This window comes from Tiliqua scincoides, chromosome 4 (assembly GCF_035046505.1).
Source record: "Tiliqua scincoides isolate rTilSci1 chromosome 4, rTilSci1.hap2, whole genome shotgun sequence".
In the NCBI taxonomy this organism is placed as follows: Eukaryota; Metazoa; Chordata; class Lepidosauria; order Squamata; family Scincidae; genus Tiliqua; species Tiliqua scincoides.
Genome location: NC_089824.1, coordinates 175,100,297 through 175,124,489, shown reverse-complemented (window position 1 = coordinate 175,124,489; position 24,193 = coordinate 175,100,297). Strand labels below are relative to the sequence as shown.

The following is a 24,193-nucleotide window of genomic DNA, read 5'->3' as shown; positions in this document are numbered from 1 at the left end:
AGCTGGCTATTTCAGAGAGGATACTATTTTCTTACCTCTAATCTCCACTTCTGCATGTCATTATGGAGCATGAGTTGGGATGTATGGTGTTACATCAGTGGTTCTCAAACTATCACATCACAACACCCCAGCCTGAGAGCCCTGGCCTCTGCCCCTTTAAGGGACTGGGAAGGCAGAAGGCAGTGATGCTGTTGAAGGGTGCAAGGGCTTATTTAGACTTACCAGAGACAGCAGCAGGCTCCCAAAGGTGCAGAGAGCCCCACACTAGGGTCCACAGGACTCTCCAGCATGCGGAGGCGAGCCCTGAGCAGGCTGGCATGGGGCTGCCCGCACCCCCAGGAACCTGCTGCAGGCTCTGGTAAGTCAAAGTAAGCCCTTGTGCCCTTCGACAGCAACACAAATCTGGCAATCACGTCGTCGCCTCCCGCCCTCCCCCGCAAGAACTTACAGCAAGGCTCAAACTTTCTGAGAGTTTGAGAAATGCTGTGTTACAGTAATACCTCCAAGGTCATGGAACATATGTTCCTAGAAACAGTGCTATAGGAGACAAGGTAGGAAAGTGGTGCTGATTGCTCCCACTGGATACAAAACCTACCAATAAATCAAAATGAAAAGAACTGTGGCAAAGCACTGCTAAAGAAAGTAAGAGTTTATTGTATTCTTATGGAAGATATTATTGTATTTTTATGGAAGATATTATTGCATTTTTATGTTTTCATTGGTTGGCACATTTTTATGTTTTCATTGAGTGAACAGGGGGACGGGAGTAAAAAAGGCCAGTACAAACATCTCTATGGTTCTGTCCACACAGAGGTCAGCACAGTCCTGTTAGGTGTCATAAGAATATAAGAACAGTCCTTTCTGTATCTCACAGCAGCCCACCAAATGCCCCAGGGAGCACACCAGATAACAAGATACCTGCATCCTGGTGCCCTCCCCTGCATCTGGCATTCTGACATAGCCCATTTCTAAAATCAGGAGGTTGTACACACACACACACACACACACACACACACATATCATGGCTTCAAAAAATCCATAATGGACTTTTTTCTCCAGAAATTGGTCCAATCCCCTTTTAAAGGCATCTAGGCCAGATGCCATCACCACATCCTGCGGTAAGGAGTTCCACAGACCAACCACACACTGAGTAAAGAAATATTTTCTTTTGTCAGTCTTAACTCTCCCAACACTCAATTTTATTGGCTGTATCCTGATTCTGGTGTTATGTGAGAGTGTAAAGGACATCTCTCTATCCACTCTATCCTTCCTGTGCATAATTTTGTCTGGGGGCACACCGCTTTTCACTTCTCTCCATTGTGAAAATTGTCCATTGGCACCCACTCTTGTTTCCTGGTTTTCAACCAGATCCCAATCCATGAGAGGACCTGCCCTGTAATTCCCTGACTGTGGAGTTTTTTTCAGTAGCCTTTGGTGAGGGACCGTGTAGAACGCCTTCAGAAAGTCCAGATATATATAATGTCCACGGGTTCTCCCGTGTTCACATGACCTTTTCAAAGAATACTAAAGGTTAGTGAGGCAAGACTTACCCTTACAGAAGCCATGCTGATTCTCCCTCAGTAAGACTTGTTCATCATAAGATTTTATCTTTGATTTGGCATTCCACCATCTTACCTGGAATAGATGTTAGGCTGATTGGCCTATAGTTTCCCAGGTCCCCTCTCCTTCCCTTTTTAAAGATCGGTGTGACATTTGCTATCCTCTGGCACTGTGGCCGTTTTAAGAGATGGCCACATATTTTATATTGGTATATTTATATTTGCATATTTTAGTCAAGAGATCAGCAACACTTGGGTGGATGCCATCTGGGCCCGGTGACTTACTGATCTTTAATTTGTCAATTAGGCCTGAAACATCTTCTCTTTTCACCTCTATCCGACTTAATTCCTTGGTAAGGAGGTGCCGTGGTATCTCTTACTTTGTATTGTTTACACACTTTTTATGTACAGGACTACAGCCCCCACTTTCCCTCTACAAATAATAATATTTGGATGGTGTTTTCCAATAAAACTTCACAAGTCTTTTCTTGATGTAATCCTTACAACAACCCTGCAAGGTTGTAAGTCTGTATTAGTATCTATACTAGGTGGGGAACAGAAACTGAGAGGGAGTGGCTTGCCTGAAGCCACCTAACAAGGTCATGACAGAGGTAAAATCAGAACCACGGGAAGTCCGCTTCCAGCTCAGTCTCTTGGCCCAAACACTACACCAGTGATGTTCAGCAGTGACATGCACAGATTTCCCAGAGCTTATTTTTTTGTGTGCGCTCTGGTTTCCACAAAAGAAATAGAGACAGACATCCTGGAAACAACAGCCTCACTCTAATACATTAACATGAAAAAATATCTTAGGAGTATCAAACCTGACTTGCTTTTAAGGAGGCGTTCATCCTCCTCTTCCCACTCTGCTTATACCCCTGCCCCCCGATGACCACATATGATGTTTGTGTTAAACAGAAATAAGTTTTTAAAAATAAAGCATAATTTTGTACAAAGACTGAGCCCCAAATTGTATTTTTAAACCAATAAGCCTGTTGCAACAGCTTCATCCATGAGAGTGCTTTTTTGCAATAATTTCTATGGAGGAATGCATATAGAAGTAAAAATCCCCACGGATTTTACAGGACAGACCTAGGAGCAAGTTCCTACATCTCCTGCTCCCATCTCTTTTCTGTTAATGTTCAGGACTAAGGCAGGGGTCTTCATTGTATTCAGGAGTGACACGTGCCTCTGTGCCATCTGAATGCCACCCTGAATACTGCCTCTGCATGCACATACACTCATGTGTGTGCACCATGGGGATATGGAAGGAAGACAGGTGGCCCTGTCCCCCCTTCCTTTCACTTACAACAAGCACCATGGGCAGCCTCCTGACTCTGAATAGGGGATGCTGGGAACCCAGCAACTGAAAGTAGCATGGAGCAGGGAGGTTGCTCATCACAAGTAAAGGGAAGCAGAGTCAGCTCCAAATTGCCTTTCCCTGCCTACTTAGTGCTTTGTGAGCAGCTTTCCCCTCCCTACCAGCAGCACTGCAGCTGCTGCCATCCTCTTCCAACGTGCTGAGTTGGAAGAGGATCAGAGCCCCCAGCAGAGCAGCAGCTTGGACAGGGCAGCAGACAGATGGGCTGAGGAATGATCCATTAACCACCCCTCCAAGGGTGCTGCTCCACAAGCATTTCAAGTCATTGAAAGGCAAGGCCGTCCCTGCACATATTCCTCCACAGGGCATGATTCAAGTAATGCTCTGATGAAGTAGTTTGTCTCTGAATCCACCACCACCATCCAGACAATGTTCTCACAAGTCTTGCTCCAAGGCACAGAGCAGCAACAACGAGCCCTGCAGTTCCTGTCAGCATTTAATGCAAGTACATCTTGCAACTCATGTTTCTCCCTATCATGATCTATTTTTTCTTGTATACAGGACAGCTTCCAGCCTTTGGGCCACAGCAGATCGGATTCACTGTCTTTCCAGATTCTAGTCAATTACAAAATATGCAAACAGCCTCCTAAAAATCATCCAAACCGATTTACCTCCCAGTCTGGTGCATGGTCCCTGCGAATGAAAATACAGAGACAGAGTGTCCCAAGCACTGCTCAGGCCATTCCACTCGACGATCACACTGTTCTAATCCTGGCTCCTTCATCATCTTCTTTTTGCAGTCACATCAGGTACAAATCAGAGACTGAATGCAAGTTCTTTTCCTTACTGCACCCTCTCTCGAAACAAGTATAAACAATCACCATATTGATTGTAATCAACAAGTACATTTGCCACAAAAATGCTCTGGAAGCCAGGAGTCACTGGTAGTGGTAGTCTTGATATAGGCAGAGTTAACTTTCCCAGACTTTCATGTCCTGAGAGAGCAATGGTTGAAAAAATTCTGCAACAACTGCCCAGACCATTGCAAGAATTGTGCAAGAACAGGAGACCTAGCCTTTGAAATGGGGGGTGCACCCACCATCTCTACCTGGAAAGAGGGAAGTGGGTAATCCCATACTCTACACCTCTCTTGAGAAATTGCACCTCTGGACCTGTTAAGTAATGTTTGCCTGTTAGAAATGAGTGCCAAGTCCTTGAGATTTTCAGATGGTGTCACATCCAGGACTGGTCAGTCCCATTTATTCTTCAAGTAGGTTAGTGCCCATTCAGCATGGTATGGCTGCCCCTTGCCCAGGGTCTATCCTCAGCCCTGAAAACCTCTGAAGTGCTTACCTAGTAGATTAGCCTTGGAACAGGAGGCCTCCAGATAAGAAGAAACTCCACACAAATTACAATCTGTATGCAGAAAATGCATCAGGACCCTCTAAGTGAAGAAGGAACTGACAATTCTGAAGAAATGGAACCAATCAAAATCTGAATAAGCATATGGATTTTCCATGGAAATCTGCTCTGGTCTGGCAAAAAGAACTGAAAATGGAATTCGACTTATGCACTTCACCACTTATGCCCACTTTTCTCCTACTTGAAAAGTGAATTATCACATAAGATGTGATAGTTAAGTGTCTTCCTTTTTGTCCTCTTCACAGAGGATCCCTAAGTCTGTGAAGAGATGCAAAGATACATGATTTTTAGTCAAGGAGGCACCATAGTGTATCAATTTTCACTATATGGTCCCCAGGTGTACTGTAAAAAATGTATTAACATCTAGAAGGCTCTTAGGAACTGCAGAGGCAGGAGGATAAATTCATGCCTACATTGATAAAAGTATGGAGCAGTAAGCTGCTATTTCTTTGTGACACTGTAGTTTGTCTTGCTGATAAACATTTTCTTCTGCCGACTGGTCCTTTGTAGGCTCCTGTATTCTATGCGCCTCCGTTTTTCACTGTCCATAAGTTCGCACGGTCTGTTGGAATTTGCTTATCTGATGCTCTCAATCAAATTTTTGCTCTTTATAACAAAAGAGGAAAAATTTGATTGAGGAGAGCATCAGATCTCATGCAAAAGTTCTGCATGCATGCACAGAGAGAGAGAACCAGAACGGCAACGGCCATCAACTGCTGAGGCAGCCACCAAGGAATAAAACAAACATTCTGGGTGAAATGGCAGCTCTGCTGGATGATCTATTCTATCACATTTGCATCATGGACAAAAAGCAGTACAGGGATAACCAAAACCAGGCAGAAGGACATGCCCAACCTTGTCAACAAGCAGTGGATTTCCAGGTTCATCCAAAATTACTGCATGCATCATAATTTGTTGCCCTTTACACTGCAGCCTCTCTATACAGTAAGAGGACATGTTGTAGAGCCATCACTATAGACTCCATTTCTCAAACTAACATCAATGCAACTATTTGTAATATATGCAAACTGCTTCTATCAATCCAGGATTGAACTTAAGATGAGAAGCTAATAAAAAGGAGGACTCAGGCTGATGGGGGCAGATAGAACATTGTACAGCTGAAATGTCATTGTTCTTCATTCTAAGAGAGTTTTTAACAAAGTCAAGTAATTACATTGATTTTGGATTCCGCACTGTGGAAATGTGATAGTGAAGAGCAAGGCAGGATGGCACACAAAGCTTTGTAAGTGCATATTTGGAGAACTGCATGTCAATTACAGGTGCTTTTGGAAAACTGACCCTTAGGGCTGCCTGGGCTTCAACTTGCTTCAAAGGAAGTGGAAGTCATCTTTCCTTCCTCCCCTCCTTTGTCAGCCTTGGACAGACACTAACTTCCTGAGCCTGAAACCATCCCAAAGCACATAGATTGTGTCTGTTGTTCTCTCAGCTGGAACATTTATAGAACAAACATTATCAGATAAGGAATCACTGAGCTCATTTTAATCTGCAGCAAGGAAGCCAAAGTTTATTACAAGGACGAAGAAATGTGTGGGTTTTTCCCCCGCTTTAAATAACAGAGTTTTATCAGTTGCCTGTCTGCTACTATGTGTGTACTGTAAATCTTCTTTCAATGTCATGGAAAATGATGAGAAGGAAGTCAACTGTGAAGCAGTAGAGAGGTGACTATGTAGAAGAAAACATGGAGAAGTTCAGGAAAGGGGAAGCTTAAAGGTTATGGGGTGGGAACATATCTGCTCATAGGAGGAAAGAAATATGTGTGCATGTGTGTATGCATGCATGGGCACATAGGTTTGTGTTTCAAAGACAGAGAATAAACACATTTACCTCTAAGGAAAAATAACTGCTCAGAATTGCATTAGGAGCCACTTTCTCGTTTTATCAAGGTCAGCAGATTAGATGTGAGCATAACTTTTCCCCTCTGGTGAGCCAAGAGGAGAGTAGGCAGGGTGCACTGGCTTCACTCTTTAATCCACCAATGCCATCTCTGCTCTGGAACACCATATTCTATTATTACCATTATTCCAGAGGAATTATTCACTTGAGGAAGTTTATGAAAGAAGAAGCAGTTTTGGCACAACTCTGTCCAGACAAGCAGTTCATCAGAGGGTAAAACTGTTCCTGGACTACATACTTTCAGTTGCAGGAGGAAGAATCATATGAATGAATGTTTCCCCATTTTAAAAACAAAACAAAAACCCCTCCCACACAGGAAACTAGGTGGCCAAGCAAGAATGGTTCTCCCTGACATGCTTGTTTCCTATTTTTTTCTCCTCCCTGTAAGCTGAAGTGATGGAATAAGCAACTGGTCCCATCCACCCCCCCCCCCCAGTCAACATGCATCATCTTTCCCCAGCACAGGGATATCACAATTAGTAAAGTTGTATGCGTGGATTCAAACAGTTAAAGGCACAGGAACTCTGCAAGGAAAAAAGAATGGCAAATCTAGGAAGGATAGAAAGAGAGGAGGTGGAGGAGATTGGGGTGGGCGGGTGACTAAAAAGCCAGAGGAGTGAAGTTGCTCTGGTAGTTATTGCCAGTGAGTCAAGGCTATATTTGCTGACACTTGCTTCACCCAGGGGAGAGGAGACAAGAGAGGCTTTCACATTAGAGTGAATCACAGCACAAGATTTAGCTTCACAGCAGCAGCCATCTCTGAAGTCCCCTCCACTCATAATGTCCTCCCCTTCCATGCACTGTCACCAAGTCAGCCTTGCTCAAAAACAGCCAAGTGGATCAATTCTATTCTACTATATATATTTAGTCCAGCATTTGTACTATTAATGTTAGCCATCTGAATCTTTTTCCACTGAATAACAATCTTAAGCCTCATTAAAAAAAAACAAACCCACTCTATATTTTTCTGATCTACTTTTTAAAATCTAATATTTATTAAGCATTTATGCACTTCTTAATTTTGTAAAAAACAAACCTAAATCTGTGAAAAACTGTTTTATTTAGTTTTTATTTATCATTTAATGGGATGTGTGGGCATGGGTAATGACTGTGGCTGTATTTGCTGACACCATACCACCTTTATCACCTACCTAGTACACTTTTAAAAGAATTATAATTTATAATTATAAAGTAAATTTTGAATAAAACATAACACCACTTTCTGCAATTCTAACTTTGGAAAACACCAAAATCCACAAAAAAGCAAAACCGTTTTTCACACACCTCTGTCTATGAGTTCATAATCCTTTACAAAGGATTACAAAGGATTCGGTGTCTGCAGAGTACAGACACTGAAATATCTCCAATTTCCCAGCTTCTGGTCAAATACTGGTCAACTTTGTGGCAAATACTAAAATGAACTTAGTGATAATGGACTAATCTACTGACTGGCGTCCCAGACTGGTGAGGGAGGGAAGGTATATTCAATAGGTTTCATGCTTTAAAACAGTGATTTTCAACCTTTTTCATCTCATGGCACACTGTCAAGGCACTAAAAATGGTCAAGGCACACCACCAGGTTTTTGACAATTGACAAGGCACACCATGCTGCCAGTGGGGGGCTCACATCTCCCATTGGCCCTATTGATAAATGACCTTCCCCCAAATTCCTGGGCACACCTGTGGACCACTCGCAGCACACCACTGTGCCACAGCACAGTGGTTGAAAATGGCTGCTTTAAAAACTGGACACTGTGTTTAATAAAGTAACACAAGTCAAACCCAATTGCAATCTGGTGTCTTCACTGGGGGTGTGTGAGCATAAATAGAATGCTAGATGCAGGAAGGTGGCAACAAGATGAAAGTATCTTGTGTATGCTCCCTGAGGCATCTGGTGGGCCGCTGTGAGATACAGGAAGTTGGATTAGATGGGCCCTGGACCTGATCCAGCAGGGCTCTTCTTATGTTCTTATGTACAGGAGATTATTCAGTCAAATCGCTGGTTCTTGAGAATGGGGCAATTCTGAGTGATGTGTTTTCTCCTCGATAGTGATTATTAAACTGTAGATACTGCACTTTCTTAAATCAGAAAGGTGCTTCTATGCATATCTACTTGGAAATTAGCTCCACAGAACTCAGTGTAACTTACTTCCATGTAAACATGCACAGAATTGCGCCAGAGCCACCGTTAGCCCAGCTCAACCTTTGTAAAAATTAGAATAAGGTGCTCCTCTCTCCCTACTGGAAGTGACATTCTACCAGCATTCTTCCTCCTTCTGATGTGAATGGCATCTCCTTAGATGTGGCACCCTTGTGCAGTGCACAACCTACACAACCATATGCAGCAGCCCTGAATTGGGCTGTAAATGGGTAACTTTGTACCAGTTTGAAAGAATCAATGGAAACCGTAAAGGACTAAAATAATTTGCCGTTGATGTCAGTTAAATGCTCTCATAGAGAAAGCCTGTGCGTGTTTACTCACAAGTAAGTCCTACTGAGTTCCAGCAGAGAAGACTGTTTCTGGTACGATAGTATTACAGCCTATGGAACACCATGAACTTACCTCTGAGTAATAATAATAATAATAATAATAATAATAATAATAATAATAACTGTTTCCAAATTCCTCTATGGAGCCTACTAACTAGCCAATGTGTCTAGGAGTGCACCCTGATCATCCATATGAGATGAGAATTTATGAGAATTTGCTTAAGATAACATCACATTTGTGACAGTGCCCTTTATGTAAGCTAAATGCAACCAAAACTTGAGCTTCTGCTCAGCTCCTGAACAGGATATTAGCCTTCAGCGAGGCTGTTACTATGTAGGAAGAAAGGGCAAAAGAAGCAAAGTTGGACTGATGGGAACTGGGCACGCATATTCCTGGCAGCAGGTGCTGCTTGGTTGGGATTCAGCAGCATTAGTTGCCCACAAAGGACTCCTTATTTTAATAGAGAAAGACAGAGAGTCTCAGTAGACAACTTGAATCAGCAAAATGGATTCAATAATTTCCTCATTACTCACATAGAAGTTTCTGTGGTGGATCCTGTGCTTGCTGAGCAACAATGATGAGAAGTATCTAAGACAGCTGCATTCAACCCTCATGATAGCTGAACTGTAAGGCAATATCCAGATAGCAGCCTCCCTTGAAACGACTTATTGATGTAACACTACACTGGAAGTGGTCCCTCCTAACAAGGAAAAGGTAACAGCCAGCATGAGGTTTGATGTCCCTGCTTTTGATTCTCTTTGCCATCCCTATTGATCCTGTTAGCCCCTCCTCCCAGTCTGCTCTTTGAATTAGAAGTGATTATCACAAGGCCAGTGTAGCTGGGATATGGAATCATAAGAACATAAGAACATAAGAACAGCCCCACTGGATCAGGCCATAGGCCCATCTAGTCCAGCTTCCTGTATCTCACAGCGGCCCACCAAATGCCCCAGGGAGCACACCAGATAACAAGAGACCTCGTCCTGGTGCTCTCCCCTACATCTGGCATTCTGACTTAACCCATTCCTAAAATCAGGAGGTTGCGCATACACATCATGGCTTGTACCCCATAATGGATTTTTCCTCCAGAAACTCGTCCAATCCCCTTTTAAAGGCGTCTAGGCTAGACGCCAGCACCACATCCTGTGGCAAGGAGTTCCACAGACTGACCACGCGCTGAGTAAAGAAATATTTTCTTTTGTCTGTCCTAACCCGCCCAACACTCAATTTTAGTGGATGTCCCCTGGTTCTGGTATTATGTGAGAGTGTAAAGAGCATCTTCCTATCCACTCTGTCCATCCCCTGCATAATTTTGTATGTCTCAATCATGTCCCCCCTCAAGCGTCTCTTTTCTAGGCTGAAGAGGCCCAAACGCCGTAGCCTTTCCTCATAAGGAAGGTGCCCCAGCCCCGTAATCAGCTTAGTCGCTCTCTTTTGCACCTTTTCCATTTCCACTATGTCTTTTTTGAGATGCGGCGACCAGAACTGGACACAATACTCCAGGTGTGGCCTTACCATCGATTTGTACAACGGCATTATAATATTAGCCGTTTTGTTCTCAATACCCTTCCTAATGATCCCAAGCATAGAATTGGCCTTCTTCACTGCCGCCGCACATTGGGTCGACACTTTCATCGACCTGTCCACTACCACCCCAAGATCTCTCTCCTGATCTGTCACAGACAGCTCAGAACCCATCAGCCTATATCTAAAGTTTTGATTTTTTGCCCCAATGTGCATGACTTTACACTTACTGACATTGAAGCGCATCTGCCATTTTGCTGCCCATTCTGCCAGTCTGGAGAGATCCTTTTGGAGCTCCTCACAATCACTTCTGGTCTTCACCACTCGGAAAAGTTTGGTGTCGTCTGCAAACTTAGCCACTTCACTGCTCAACCCTGTCTCCAGGTCATTTATGAAGAGGTTGAAAAGCACCGGTCCCAGGACAGATCCTTGGGGCACACCGCTTTTCACCTCTCTCCATTGTGAAAATTGCCCATTGACACCCACTCTCTGCTTCCTGGCCTCCAACCAGTTCTCAATCCACGAGAGGACCTGTCCTCTAATTCCCTGACTGTGGAGTTTTTTTCAGTAGCCTTTGGTGAGGGACCGTGTCAAATGCCTTCTGAAAGTCCAGATATATAATGTCCACGGGTTCTCCCGCATCCACATGCCTGTTGACCTTTTCAAAGAATTCTATAAGGTTGGTGAGGCAAGACTTACCCTTACAGAAGCCATGCTGACTCTCCCTCAGCAAGGCCTGTTCGTCTATGTGTTTTGAGATCCTATCTTTGATGAGGCATTCCACCATCTTACCCGGTATGGATGTTAGGCTGACCGGCCTATAGTTTCCTGGGTCCCCCCTCTTTCCCTTTTTAAAAATAGGCGTGACATTTGCTATCCTCCAATCTTCTGGTACTGTGGCTGTTTTGAGGGACAAGTTGCATACCTTAGTCAAGAGATCTGCAACTTCATTCTTCAATTCCTTAATAACCCTTGGGTGTATGCCATCAGGGCCCGGTGACTTATTGATCTTTAATTTATCAATGAGGTCTGAAACATCTTCTCTTTTAACCTCTATCTGACTTAACTCCTCGGTCAGGAGGGGCCGTTCGGGCAGCGGTATCTGCCCGAGGTCTTCTGCCGTGAAGACAGATGCAAAGAACTCATTTAATTTCTCTGCCATCTCTAAGTCTCCTTTTATCTCCCCTTTCCCTCCCTCACCATCCAGAGGGCCAACCGCTTCTCTGGCAGGTTTCCTGCTTCTAACATATTTGAAGAAGCTTTTATTATTCCCCTTAATGTTGCTGGCCATGCGTTCCTCATAGTCTCGCTTGGCCTCCCCTATCACCTTCTTACATTTCTTTTGCCACAGTTTATGTTCCTTTTTATTCTCTTCATTAGGGCAAGACTTCCATTTACGGAAGGAAGCTTCCTTGCCCTTCACAGCCTCTCTAACTTGGCTGGTTAGCCATGCGGGCACTCTCCTGGATTTAGTGGAACCCTTCTTTCTTTGTGGTATACACCTCTGCTGGGCCTCTATTACTGTTGTTTTAAGCAGCCTCCATGCACTCTGGAGAGACTGGACTCTTTTTACCCTCCCTTTCAACCTCCTTCTAACCAGCCTCCTCATTTGAGGGAAGTCCGCCCGTCGGAAGTCAAGGGTTTTTGTTAGAGATTTACCTGGTATTCTTCCCCCAACGTGCACGTGAATCAACGTGACATGGCACACTGCACTACTGGTGAGGGGGTTCACATCCCCAATGGCCCTACTAATAAATGACCCTTCCCCAAACTCCCACAACACACCTGTGGACCATCCACAGCACACCAATGTGCCACAGCCTAGTGGCTGAAAATGGCTGGTATAGTGCCTTACTCGTAACTGGAGAGCTGAAAGTGGGTCACAACTGAATCTAAGGTGTGCTGCATCAGGGTCAGCATTACTCTTGAAACAGGAAGGGCAAGAAAAGGAACAGAGAAGGAAAATCACTTGATTGGGTCAGGGAATCTGACACACAGGCTTAAAAAATCCATGTGGGTTCCATGTTTTAAGTTGGGGTCTCAGGTCCCAAACTGGAATAGTTCAGTATTTACGCCTGCAGACAGTAGTTCAGGCCAGCTTGATTTCATCCTGTAATCATCAGTGGAGCACTTAGCTGACATATTCCATTCTTCCCACTGCTGCTGACATATATACACACCCAGAATAACTGTGGGAACTCTCTACAGTTGCCTCTGCATGCTAAAGCTGCAATCAGGGTTCGGTTCTCCCTGGGGCCCACTTCACAATGTATTTTCACTGCCAGAGCTTATATTCTATACACAGCAACTCGAGCAGAGAGGGAAGTATCAGATTTGCACCCTACCAATAGCAAGAAATACTATTTGTGCTATAACTCCTAGTCAGAGTGTGTTCTCAGTCAGGCATCCACCCTGAAGCCCCAAGCCTTAGCAGCTGCACATGCTGCCAAAGTTTTGGCACAGACTGTGCAGCCTACCCACTCACCCTCGATCAACACCCTGCTGGGAGGAAAGATACTAGCTGAGAGGGAAATACCCACGGAATAAGCCCTGCCCACATGGTTGTAATATTCATATGCCTTGCAGGTGCATGGGAATACACCACCACAGTGAAACAGCTGCCCCACTGCTGAATGTGCATGCCTAAAGCAAATCCAATTCCATCCCACCCATGGTCAGCATCCTCCCCTCTCTGGCAATTTCTCCAGCAACTTATCTAGATGAGTCAAGCAATCTCTCACTTCCACAGGCTTCCATACAAGCTGCATGCAAAATCACACTCTTTGGAAGGTAAGAAAAAGGACTCCTGGGGGAAAAGCAAAAAGCCGAAGGTCTGGATTAATGCAATTTGTTCTGTATATTTTGCAGATTCTTTGCCCAGCTCATAGGAAACCCCCAAGTACATCAGGCCATTGATGATGCAAAATGCCTCATTACAGTCAACAACATCATCTCAACCTGCCAAGATCAAAAAGAATAAAAAGGTCAATAGAGAAATAAGAGGGACACATGGAAGGGGAATGACAGAATTCAGGAAGCACATAAAAGCCCTTGGCATGTGTGACCTTAACCTAGGGAGTCAATTTGCAGCAGCCTCAAATATATGGAGACCAGCTAACAGCAAGAAACAAACCAGTGACAGTGTCTATGAGAGGTGAATAGTACAAACATGCATGGGTGACTGAATTAATGGTTAGAATACTGGCCAGGTCTAGGCAACTTAGGGTGCAAACCTAACCCCTTCTCCATGCTTTCCAGCATGGACATAAGGCCAATGTAGCTCTGAGGTAAGGGAACAAACATTCCCTTACTTTGAGGAGGCCTCCGTGAGTGACATCCAACTGCAGGATGCAGCACATGCCCCATTGGCACTGCTATGCCAGTGCTGGAAAGCACTGACATAAGGGGTTAGGATTGCACCCTTAGTTTCTTATCCTGCATTGGTCCCCACTGCCCAACTAGAGAGGACTAATGTCACAATCTAGTCTCACTTTGGACAGACCCCAGCAATGAGGGAGAGAACGCATCAGTGATTGCCTAGCAAATGTTTTGTGGCTTATTCATCTCCACTTACCAAGTCTAAGAAAAGATCCCAGTCTAGTTTAAGCTTTGGAGACAGATGATGGAGACCCTTCCGAGCTGGTCAGAGTCCCTTCTGGAGTGTAGGCTATGTGAAGAGATTTGCAATGGAGCTACAAAAGCAGGAAGCTGATGGAGGGGGTGGTCATAAAGGAAGGTGTCCCCAGGATTTCCTGCTGGGCAACTTGACCCCTCTTCTTTCTCTACATGTTATGACCTGCCACAACTGAGGTCATAAACAGCCTCCATTGGAGGTCATAAATAGCCTAAAAGAGCCTCTGCATGTTGGTTGCAACCTAACAGCTTGGTGTTGAGCACCGCTGTGATACCAAAAGTTTTCACCCAACTCCCAGAAATATCTAGAAGTGTTGTGGAGATTCTTCATACAAAGGCAGCAACCAGTTTGTACTAACTGCAACACGGAAAAGCAGGCAACTGGGAGTGTTTTAAGCAGCTTCCGCATAGGAGCCACAACATGAAAATTGGTCTTCTGTCACTTCTTTCCCTTCACACTCTTCCTAAGCTTTTTGCCTGGCCCAGTTGCCATTTCTCCTGAGCAAGCTGGCACAAACAGCAAAGAGCTCCAGCACAGTCCAATGAAGTTCCTTTGCAGAGGACCCAGACTCTTGAAGTTGCATCTGAGACAAGGACAAGCAGCTGCAGGGCAAATAGAGGGAACTGTCAGGGCAATTGCGATCCACTGAGCTCCCCTTGTGCCTTTCTTTTTCCAGATCTGATTCCCTTAAGAAAAGCCACAGTACAAAGTTTAATAAGAAAGAGTCTTCCCTTAAAGCGAATTCTGACCAACCACAGGAGGCTGTCAGTGAAGCAGCTGTCCTGCTAAAGACTTCTACAGAGGAGGGGAATCTAGGGGGCCAGATAGGCCTCCAACCAGTGGTCCTGAGGAGGAAGGTCTGCCCCATTCTTTGACAAGTCATCCAGGGGGAAGCTCTCCGTAACCACACAAAGCCCAAGGTGGGAGAAAGCATTCCAGCCCTTCTCGGAGTGCATGTCCTGCGTAGCAAATAAGTTGCCCCTTTAACTCCAGGGGAGGCAGCCTTCAGGGAGGTGGGTTGGCACACACACCTCTTTCTATGGGATTGCTTAAACTTAATACCATAGACCAGTGTTTCTCAAATGGTGGGTCGGGACCCACTCGGTGGGTCGTGAGCCAATTTCAGATAGGTCCCCATTCATTTCAATATATTAGACTTGATGCTACCCTGGTATGTTGACTGCATTTGAGGAAATGTTACAGACCTGTACTTTTAACAAGCTACTATAAATATTCTTTCAACAATGATAGTAAATGGGACTTACTCTGGGTAAGCATTGTTAGGATGGTAGCTTAGGATTGTTAAAAACGTTCCTGCTTGATGATGCCACTTCCAGTCACAACATAATTTCCAGTGAGTCCTGACAGATTCTCATTCTAAAAAGTGGGTCCTAGTGCTAAAAGTGTGAGAACCACAGTCACAGATTCATACTAGTTCTGGAACACTCCAAATTCTTTGCTTATCAGGGTCATTCCAGATACACTTCCTTTCCATTCCATTTTTTAAACTTTAATTAGAAGCTGCACTCGGATGGGGCTGACCAAGACTGTGGTCAGGGATTCTTAACCCTTTTCCTCTGCAGCCCAGATGACCATTTGGCAGCAATATCAGCTTCCTTCCCAATACAAGTAACAACTATGGGGTCGGTAGCATGGGGTAAAATACCTCTTTCCCTACCATAGTTCCAGTTGGGTCCCCCTGCCACAAGTTAAAAAAAATTAAAGGTCAAACGATATGATTAGCATCATGTTCATCTAGCTTGGCCCTCAATGAGCCTTGTGCCTTAGGATTCCAGCCTATTTTTACATCTTCTCATGTCCTAGGCTCTTTGTGGGTCTGACCATTTCCTATCTGACCTGTACCCATGTCATACTTGGCCAGACAGTTCTTTCGGCCCCAGCCTGGAACAAGAGCTTTCTAAAGCAATAATAGAGAGAAATGCAAAGTGATTATTCATTTGAATAGAATTAGGGGGTCCTGGATTGCTCTTGTGATGAGGCAGCCCTACTGGACCGTGGCTCATCAAATGGGCCACCCCCAGCTGGATGTGCTCACCACTTGGCAGAGGAAACACATGCCTCTGTAATCCACATTTGGCATTTCCACCAGGTTAGCCCCCCTTCTCTAATTACAACTTTAGATTGTCTTTCCCTTGCCACTTCCTGTTCCCAACTGCAGCTGTGAAATATGCTAATCCACTGCTTACACCATGAAACAAGGGAGCTAATAATAACCTACAAGTTTCAAAGCACATAAAAGGGTGGATGTCGGCGTCTCACCCATCCTAGTGCAGCTGCCATCCCACACTGGTTGACTCCTTTTGCTGCATGACAACTGGCAAGGGCTAGCCAGCTTCCTCTGAATGCAATTGTGGCCTCCCCTCCTAGGAATTCTTGAGTGCTCTCCTAGAAGGGTAAGTGCCATCCTTTCCCTCAAGAAGCACAGATGAGCAAGGTCACCGCTTTCCTTTTGGGTTCCCTCTTGCTGAAGGATTTCACACGTCTCACAATTAATAGGATTCTTTGTCAGACAAGCTGCTCAAGACAAAGAACAAAGGAAAAAGGCAGGAAAAACATTTCAGTGCTTCTGAGCCAGGCCATCATGCAAAGGCAGTCCAGTCATGAGGCTGACCAGAGCACACACTTCAGGTGGCAAGCAGCAAACTGGTAAGTTGGTGGTGGTTTGCACCCTGTGCATACAGGTCACCTCCTCCAACTGCACTACCCAGTCATTGCCCTGTCCTCTTTTCATTCACTCTCCTTGGACAGTGAGCAAGAAGATGGAAATATGGTTTATCTTCTGGCGCTTCTGTGGAGAATCCAGGCCACAGAGCTAGAAATGAAGGTAGTGACCATCCTGTTTCTGATCAGGAATATGACTGGTCTCTCCTTACCTCCTCTCCTGCCAACACTCAATTAAAATATGTCAGTGCAGGAGGATCCTTCCCATGACTGCAGATTTGGCAGTGGGAGAGGAAGTAAGGGGAATGTCCATAGTGATAGGCATCATGTTCCCACAAAAAACATGGAGGCGCATTTTATCCAGGGTCTTTAAGGCAGTGCTTGAGCCTTCCTGGACCTGTCATGATGTTTCCCTAACTACTGCCTGCCTGCAGATTTTTCATTCCAGACTGATGAACAACTCTGCATAACTGAAAGGCATAAATTTAGCATTTTCAGCACTCGTTAGTCCAATTGAAAAAAGGTCCTTTATCATCTGCTCTGCATTTCTCAACATGCAAGAGGTAGACCCAACTTTCCACATTTTACAAAATTTCAGCTTTGAAGAGGAAACCCAAACCCAGTCAACTCAGCGTGCATATGAGATTTATCCCCATCACGTCCTTCCATGCTAGTTACAACACCGTTGTGTGTTCCCTCTTGCCTCCCATCAAACTGTTCTCTTGCTGAGAACTTCACAATTGCATGTTCTCAGTACCCATTGCATTGGCCCACAAATAAGCAAGGATTGTATTTTCTATTCTCTCTCCTCCTGATAAGGATTTGTGAATTTGCAGAACAGTACAAAATATAATTAAACCTCACTGCAAAAGCTACCTTGTGCCTATATGCATTCATATAAGACATGAAGATTTTACAAGCTGCTGTGAGAAAGGATAAATACAATCTCTGATTCAGATTACCATCTGGTGATCCACCAGGTTAGCCTTGCTAATCACCCTTGCTAATTGGGTAAGAGGTACTTTTTCAAGTGGATGCTCCTCTTTTATTTAGCAGGGGGAGAGTAACTGGCCCTCCTCACCCCAGCAGTGTCTTTTCTAGTGGCTGTCTGCTGGTGTTTTGCATCTTTTAGATTGTGAGCCCTTTTGGGACAGGGAGCCATTACTTATTTGATTTTTCTCTGTAAACTGCTTTGTGAACTTTTGTTGAAAAGCAGTATATAAATACTGTTAATCATCATCATCATCATCATCATCTGCATTTTTGGAGCACGGTATGCTGAAGTAGAGACTCTTGACCTTTTCCAAACTGGTACAGTTTACAGTACAGTCTATGCTATAATATCTATGCCAATTTAAGTCAGATGTACATGGCTGGAAGGCTCAAATCAGCACAATCAAATTGGACAACTGTACTACAGGTGCACAAAACATTCTTTTGCATTAAAAGTATAGCTACTATGCAGTGCACCAATAATGCCACCAACCTACTGCTTGCATGAACATTTACAATCTGTTAGGATCTTCAGTTACAGGTTTCCTGTGCAGCACCACAAAGCAAAGGAGGAGGGCATTTGTCAGTATTGCTGACGATCATTAATCACAGCCCAGATGAACATACTTTTCCCCAGATGCATTAACACTTTTAAAATTAGATCTCTGAGGTCAGAGATGGAGAAACAGAACTCTGTACAAGTTTGCCTGTGGAAATGGTGTGCATTTGAATTCTGGCAGCTCGATTACAGAGAAAACATGAATGCTTTGCCCACTTTGGGACTATCCCACAGGTTACTCAGGTTGGTAACCTACCACCAGTTTAAACAACATAAATTGTTCAAAGCATCAAAGATCCTGGGGATTAAGGCTCAGGCATATCACTCAGGTTAAAGAAAGAAATACTGCAACCTTCCATGTTCCTCTAAAAATTTTCACCCACTAGTTTGGTTTTCAAATTTGACTTCAAAAGGGCTTTTCAAAGTCTGGAAAAGAGAACTATGGTGCAACCCTATTCGGGGCTAGCGACACTGCCGCAAACATGCCATAACGCACATTTGCGACAACATGGGAGTAGGGAATGCCAACAGGAAAGCCTGCATTGTTCCATCAGTGCTGGATCTAGAGCTGGGACCACAGGAGTTGGTAAGAATAGTGCTGTGCAGTGGAAACACAGAGCAGAGGCAGGGAGGAGGTGTTCCTGGGCAGGGGAGGGAAGAACAGGGGCAGATCAGGCCCGGGAGGGGGCAAGATTGGCGGAGGAGGTCTCCACCATATCCTGACCCCTTCCTGGGCCTGGATGCCTTACATGGGGCTTCTCAGACTGCGCCAGTGATTTTGCTGGCACAGAATCGAGTAGTTCCATTTGGGCAGGCTGGGGATTGACACATGGTAAGGGAAACAAAAGTTCCCTTACCCAATGAGACCTCCAGCCTGTTCAATTCCAGTGCTGGAGACAGTGTGGGCGTGTGGCCTGTTACACCAGTGCAGGTTCGGATTGGACTGATAAGAATTTATCAATGTCAACTAGTCATGAAGGCTATAAGCTACTGAGAGTTCAGTAGCGGTATGCCTCTGAATACCAATTGTAAGGGAGCAATGGCAGAAGAGAAGCTGCCTTTCTCTCCTGCCTGTGGGCTTCCTAGAGGCAGCTGGTGGGCGACTGTGGGTCACAGAATACTAGACTAGATGGGCCTTGATTTATTTATTTAAAATAATCTTCTGGTGCTCTTAATTTGCATGCTCCAGTTTTAGTGCATGGCAGAAGAATGTTAAAAAGGCAAAGCATGCAATTAAAAGTACCAAGCAAGGTATCTTAAAGGTCTGCATAAAACAGTGTTGGTCACAGGTTTATACTGCATGCAGCTCTTTAAGGTGTTACGGAAGTCTCAGCCTTACCATTTCCATTTCTTATCCCAAGAACAGCAATAAACCCAAGAAACATTTTGACTCTGTGACTGTAGTCTCATTCACATAACTCACTTAGTTTCTGGCAGCCTCTTCATTATTTCAATCTTTGGGCTGCTCCCAGGGCCTAGGAGAGGGGGGTCAAGGGGGTAATTTGTACCCAGGCCCAGGGTATAAAGGGGGGCCCAGGAGCCAAAGGAGGGGGCCCAGAAAGTTCTTGGGATCTTACTTTTTCCAATCTACTCAGACTTGTTGCCCGCATGGGATGCTGGGGACACTCCACGAGCATTCGGCTATAGCTACTGGCAAACCACATGTGCCAGGCCAAGGAATGCATACATGACACTCCTCAATACAGTGTCAAATCTGAAAGGAAACTGGTAGGCTACAGTAGCTGTTTGGCTTGCTGATCTGCTTACCACGAAGAAGTGTATAGGAGCTCAGGAACACAGCTGCAGGACTACAGCTGCTGCAGAAGCAAGTTTTGGTACACACAGGATACTTTCCATTCTAGTGTGAGCCTAAATATGATGATGCTAATTTTCTATATTTAAAAGATTTTAAAGAGACTTTAGGAGTGTGTTTGGTTTTCCAAATTACAGTATATAGCTGCCAATGCCACATGGGTGGGTAGACCTGGGCTCCAAAAACTTTTCCAGCTGTCTGCACCCTCCTCTATCCTGTTTTGCCCCTCCCTGCCCCCATTCTGCTTGCCTGTCACCACCCTCCACTGCTCTGTTTCACCCCTCCCCCTCTGCAAAAGGGCCTAAAAGAAACTTTGTACCCTGATAAAATTCCTCTCAGAGCCCCTGACTGCTCTCTGCTCAAGGTGGTGATGATGCAATTTCTTCAGCATGAGCAGAATCTGCTGATTTTGCACTATCACCTGAATCCACATGGCATGCAAAACACTGGCAGTCACACTTCACAACAAAGTGTCATACAACTTGCTTGTTGCAAGTAAAAAGATGTGATGGATTAAAGGGAAAAAAGCAACTGCCATGAATTGAATTGGCTTGTTCTTGTTCCTGAGAGCAGAGATTCAGAGTGAACCTAAAAGACACACATGCATTAAAAGGACAGCCTAATCCTATTGACTAGCCATCCCAACTAGTGCTCTGCCAGCACGGGCTGCCTTATGGCAGCTGAAAGGCTCACTCTGGCAGGGCATGGAGGCAATGGTGTGGGGAAATGGGCAGATCAGGCCTGAGAAGAGGGTGGGTTCAGCAGCAGCGGCCTCTGAATCCTAACCCTCTTCCCAGGCCCCAATCTTGCAGCATGGGACCATGAGGACTTGCACTAGTGATTTTGCTGACACTGGTTTGAGAAGATGCTCCTGCACCACAGAGGTTTACCCTGGGTAAAGGAATGCATATTCCCTTACCTAGAGGAGACTTCCATAACAGCCCCCCCCTTTGCAGGATGCAGGTAATCATTTCACAAAGCTGCATAGGTGGGTGTGGGAGTTGAACTGGGCCCTAAGCAACACAGTGAAGGTTCATTCTACACATAAATTACTCCAGCAGTTGCTTTTCCTTCTTCATCAACAGCATGCACTGCATGACTATTCTGAATTTGTCTAACAAATTAGCTTTGTGACAAGGCAGAAAGAGGGCCTTTGCTGCCAAATCGTATAACTTTTGTGCAGGTTACAGGCTCCTGACAGCAGATTTATAAACTCAGGACTGATCAAGAAAATGTGAGTGAGGATTCATTAGTGGCATGCATGACTACAGCAAAAGTCCAGTCCTCCAGAGTCCAAGGAATCTTATTTCTCCACCAAGGCAATGCATCCCCTTACCTTCCACCGGTGAAGTCTTCAATCTTTTGCAAATATTATGCACTCCCCCATAGGTCTCATTTATTCTGTTGACGGCCTCTGCAGTGCGAAGTTCCATGAGGTTCCGCAAGTCCATAACGGAACAACCAAAGTCCCCCTCATGGTTGCCCTCAGCTACAGAGTTCCCAGGATGGTGATCTGCAGAGTTGTTCGTCATCTTGACAAAAACCAAGTGTGTTCAAGTAGGAATAGCACAGAAATTGCTGTATGCTACTTTTTTCAGTTCTCTTTTTCTTCTATGAAATCACAGCAGGCAGTGCAAACTTCAGAGCTCCATACACAAAACAGCCCAGTTCTACGGCCTGCAGGGTGCCAGGTGCAACACCAGGGAAAGAGGAGGAACCTAGGTAAGATGGCAGGGTTCAGGAAGGGGCGGGGAAAACACTTCCTTCTGCAGCTCCCCAGGTGAAACTGGTGCAACTAGCCAAGTCCAACTTCTTCAGATGAAGGTGTAAACAGGATGCACATGTTACCATGGAAGCGACCTTAGCAACAACCAGCAAGCATCTCCCAGAGAAAGAGGTGGGTTCCCTGGATACCGTCTTCAACCAAAACTGCAAGACAAGGATTTGAAACAAAAATTATAGTTAATAAGAGGCCCAAGAGGAAGTCTAATATGCACAAGAGTACAAAGGCTGCAGGAGTGACAGTGCAAATATCAACACTGGGAAGTTGCCGGGGGAGGAGCCATCTTTAAGGACAAACTGCTTGGAAATCTTGGTTTCTATATCCATTTTTTAAAAGTGGGTTTTAATGAAAGGACCTTGTCAGGGAAGGAAATACAAACATCTGTGAACACAATGGCCAAATGGCAAAGGCAGCTGCACATTTTCACCAGCAATGTCTCACACAGGATCCTGAGAAATGCCAGTAATACTCGTGTGCCCACATTTGTTTCTTTTAAAAATGCATACCCCATGTTTTCTTCCCACTATATGACATTATGCACAGCATTCCAAATCTGAACAGCTACAAGCAGTGATAACCCTGAAAAATTTGTGGTGATGGATGAATTGTTCGGTATATTCATCCTAACAGCTGTTTCAGAGGGTGTCTCTCCGAGCCCAATTTCATCCCTACCTGATCACTTTGGAGGGGGAAAAAAATCTTGAAGCAATGACGAGGGGGAGAGGGAGGGAGGGAGGGAGATGAGCAAGAGTCTCAATCAACGGTACTAATTCTCTGTTCATGTTTAAGGCTACAGCTTGTAGCCTAGCAAGGATATTCCCCAGCAAAAGATGTGTCAGGTTTCATCTAAAGCCAGGTGACATCTAAAAGCCAGAGCCAGCTGAAGGAAGTAGGGGGATTATTTTGACCCCAATATTTGGGGCCTATTTAAGTCTGTTGCAAGTCAACATTCTTGGAAGACAACCCGCAATAATCATTCACGCTTACTGGGCAATTACCTTCCTTTATTCTCATCTACATAATGACTAGTTCCTAAGCCTATATTCCCAAATGCTACATGCGTTCTTGTCCTCCAACCCTATTTTCATAAAAACTAACAGGGCAATACCTGTTTGGAATCCAGCTTGTCTGATGCTGTAAGCTCCACATTAGCAGCTCTGTTTATCTAAACTGAGATTTGCCTCAACCTCATATAAAATGGGGGTGAATAAGTCTAATTTTTAGATCAGAAGGGGTAGACATATGAGGGTAGACATATGAGGGAAGACAGGTCCTCCCCATGCTTGCTGTTTAACTCCCCATAGGCTCTTCCCACATTTACTCATCTCCCAGTCAGTCTCACTTCTGGTAGCAAAACCCGGCTGGGGAAAATGTGACATGGGGAGGGGGGGGAAGGAGAGAGAGAGAGAGATTGAGGGGGTGGTAAGTCATTGGAGAAAGGTCAGCACTTCACTCCTTCATGTCTTCCTTGCTCTAAAAAAAGGGGGGAGGGGGGAGTCCTTTGTACATGATCGGTATACCAAGTTTACACAGTTTGGACCAGAACAGCTTGCTTTTCTTTCTAAGTGAACTAGCAACTTTCTCTGGAATTGTTCCAGATACATCAAATGCATTCCTTTGACATCACATTTTACACTTCGAGCTGACAGGGAAACCCTGTGTATGTTTACTCGGAAGCAAATTGCCTTGTACCATTGCCTTGAAGGCATCAGTCTCCTAGTCATTATTTTGGATGAGAGGTAGGGACATAAACATGAGTTAATGAGCAGCTTCCACCCCATATCAAAGCACCCAGCACCGGCAAATGACAAGCTGCCTAAAGGAAATCGACAGTTGCAGGAAGATAGAAAGGGGAAACTGCAACAGATGGATGTTGGAGGAACTGGGGGGGGGGGTAAGGAAATGTTCAAAAGACAAACTGTTACACTCCCTAGTCACATCCTCCTCAGCCCTGAGAACAACAGGGCAAGTTGCAGGGCTGTCCTTCAGACAGAATCCCCTGCTCAGAGCAGATTCAATAAGAATAAACTCCTCCTGAGCCAAATCTCTGTGAAGAGAGTGAATTTTTCTAGGCCACGATATCCCTTCAACCATACAGTTGGCAGGGTAAAGTACCTGGGGGTTTACCTGCCTTTGGTACAAAGGGGCTTCCCTCCTTTAAGGCTCTGCCACACTTCCCAAGGGGTGCCCTGATCCCCTACCTGCAGCCCGAGTCCCACCTTAGCCTCACCCTAAGAGGCAACACTCTGGCAAACTGGAAAAAAAAAATCAGCAGATCTCTTGGCAGCAGATTTCAAGGCAGCACACAGGGCTGGTCCCTGCACTTGAAGCAGTGTGCCAAATGCTGCCCTTCCTTTCCTGGAGATGCACCAGCTCCTCTTACTCCCTTGATTGGAAAAGGAAGAGGGGAAGGAATAGAAGAGGAGGTGTGGAGGAGAGGGAGTGGTGGGCTAGATCTTCCCTACTCTCCTCTCCTTCACACTTCCTCTTCTTCCTTT

At 45.0% G+C, this 24,193-nt stretch overlaps 1 protein-coding gene across 3 annotated transcripts in view; it reads right to left on the bottom strand.

Moving 5' to 3' along the window:
- Positions 1-24,193, bottom strand: part of ATP2B4 (ATPase plasma membrane Ca2+ transporting 4) — a 187,150-nt gene that overhangs the window by 77,728 nt on the left and 85,229 nt on the right. For all 3 annotated transcript variants that reach the window (XM_066624900.1, XM_066624898.1, XM_066624899.1), the window contains exon 2: positions 21,249-21,841. In XM_066624900.1, the coding sequence (XP_066480997.1) occupies positions 21,249-21,444 (196 nt within the window). In that variant the 5' untranslated portion in view covers positions 21,445-21,841. The remainder of the gene's footprint in view (positions 1-21,248; positions 21,842-24,193) is intronic.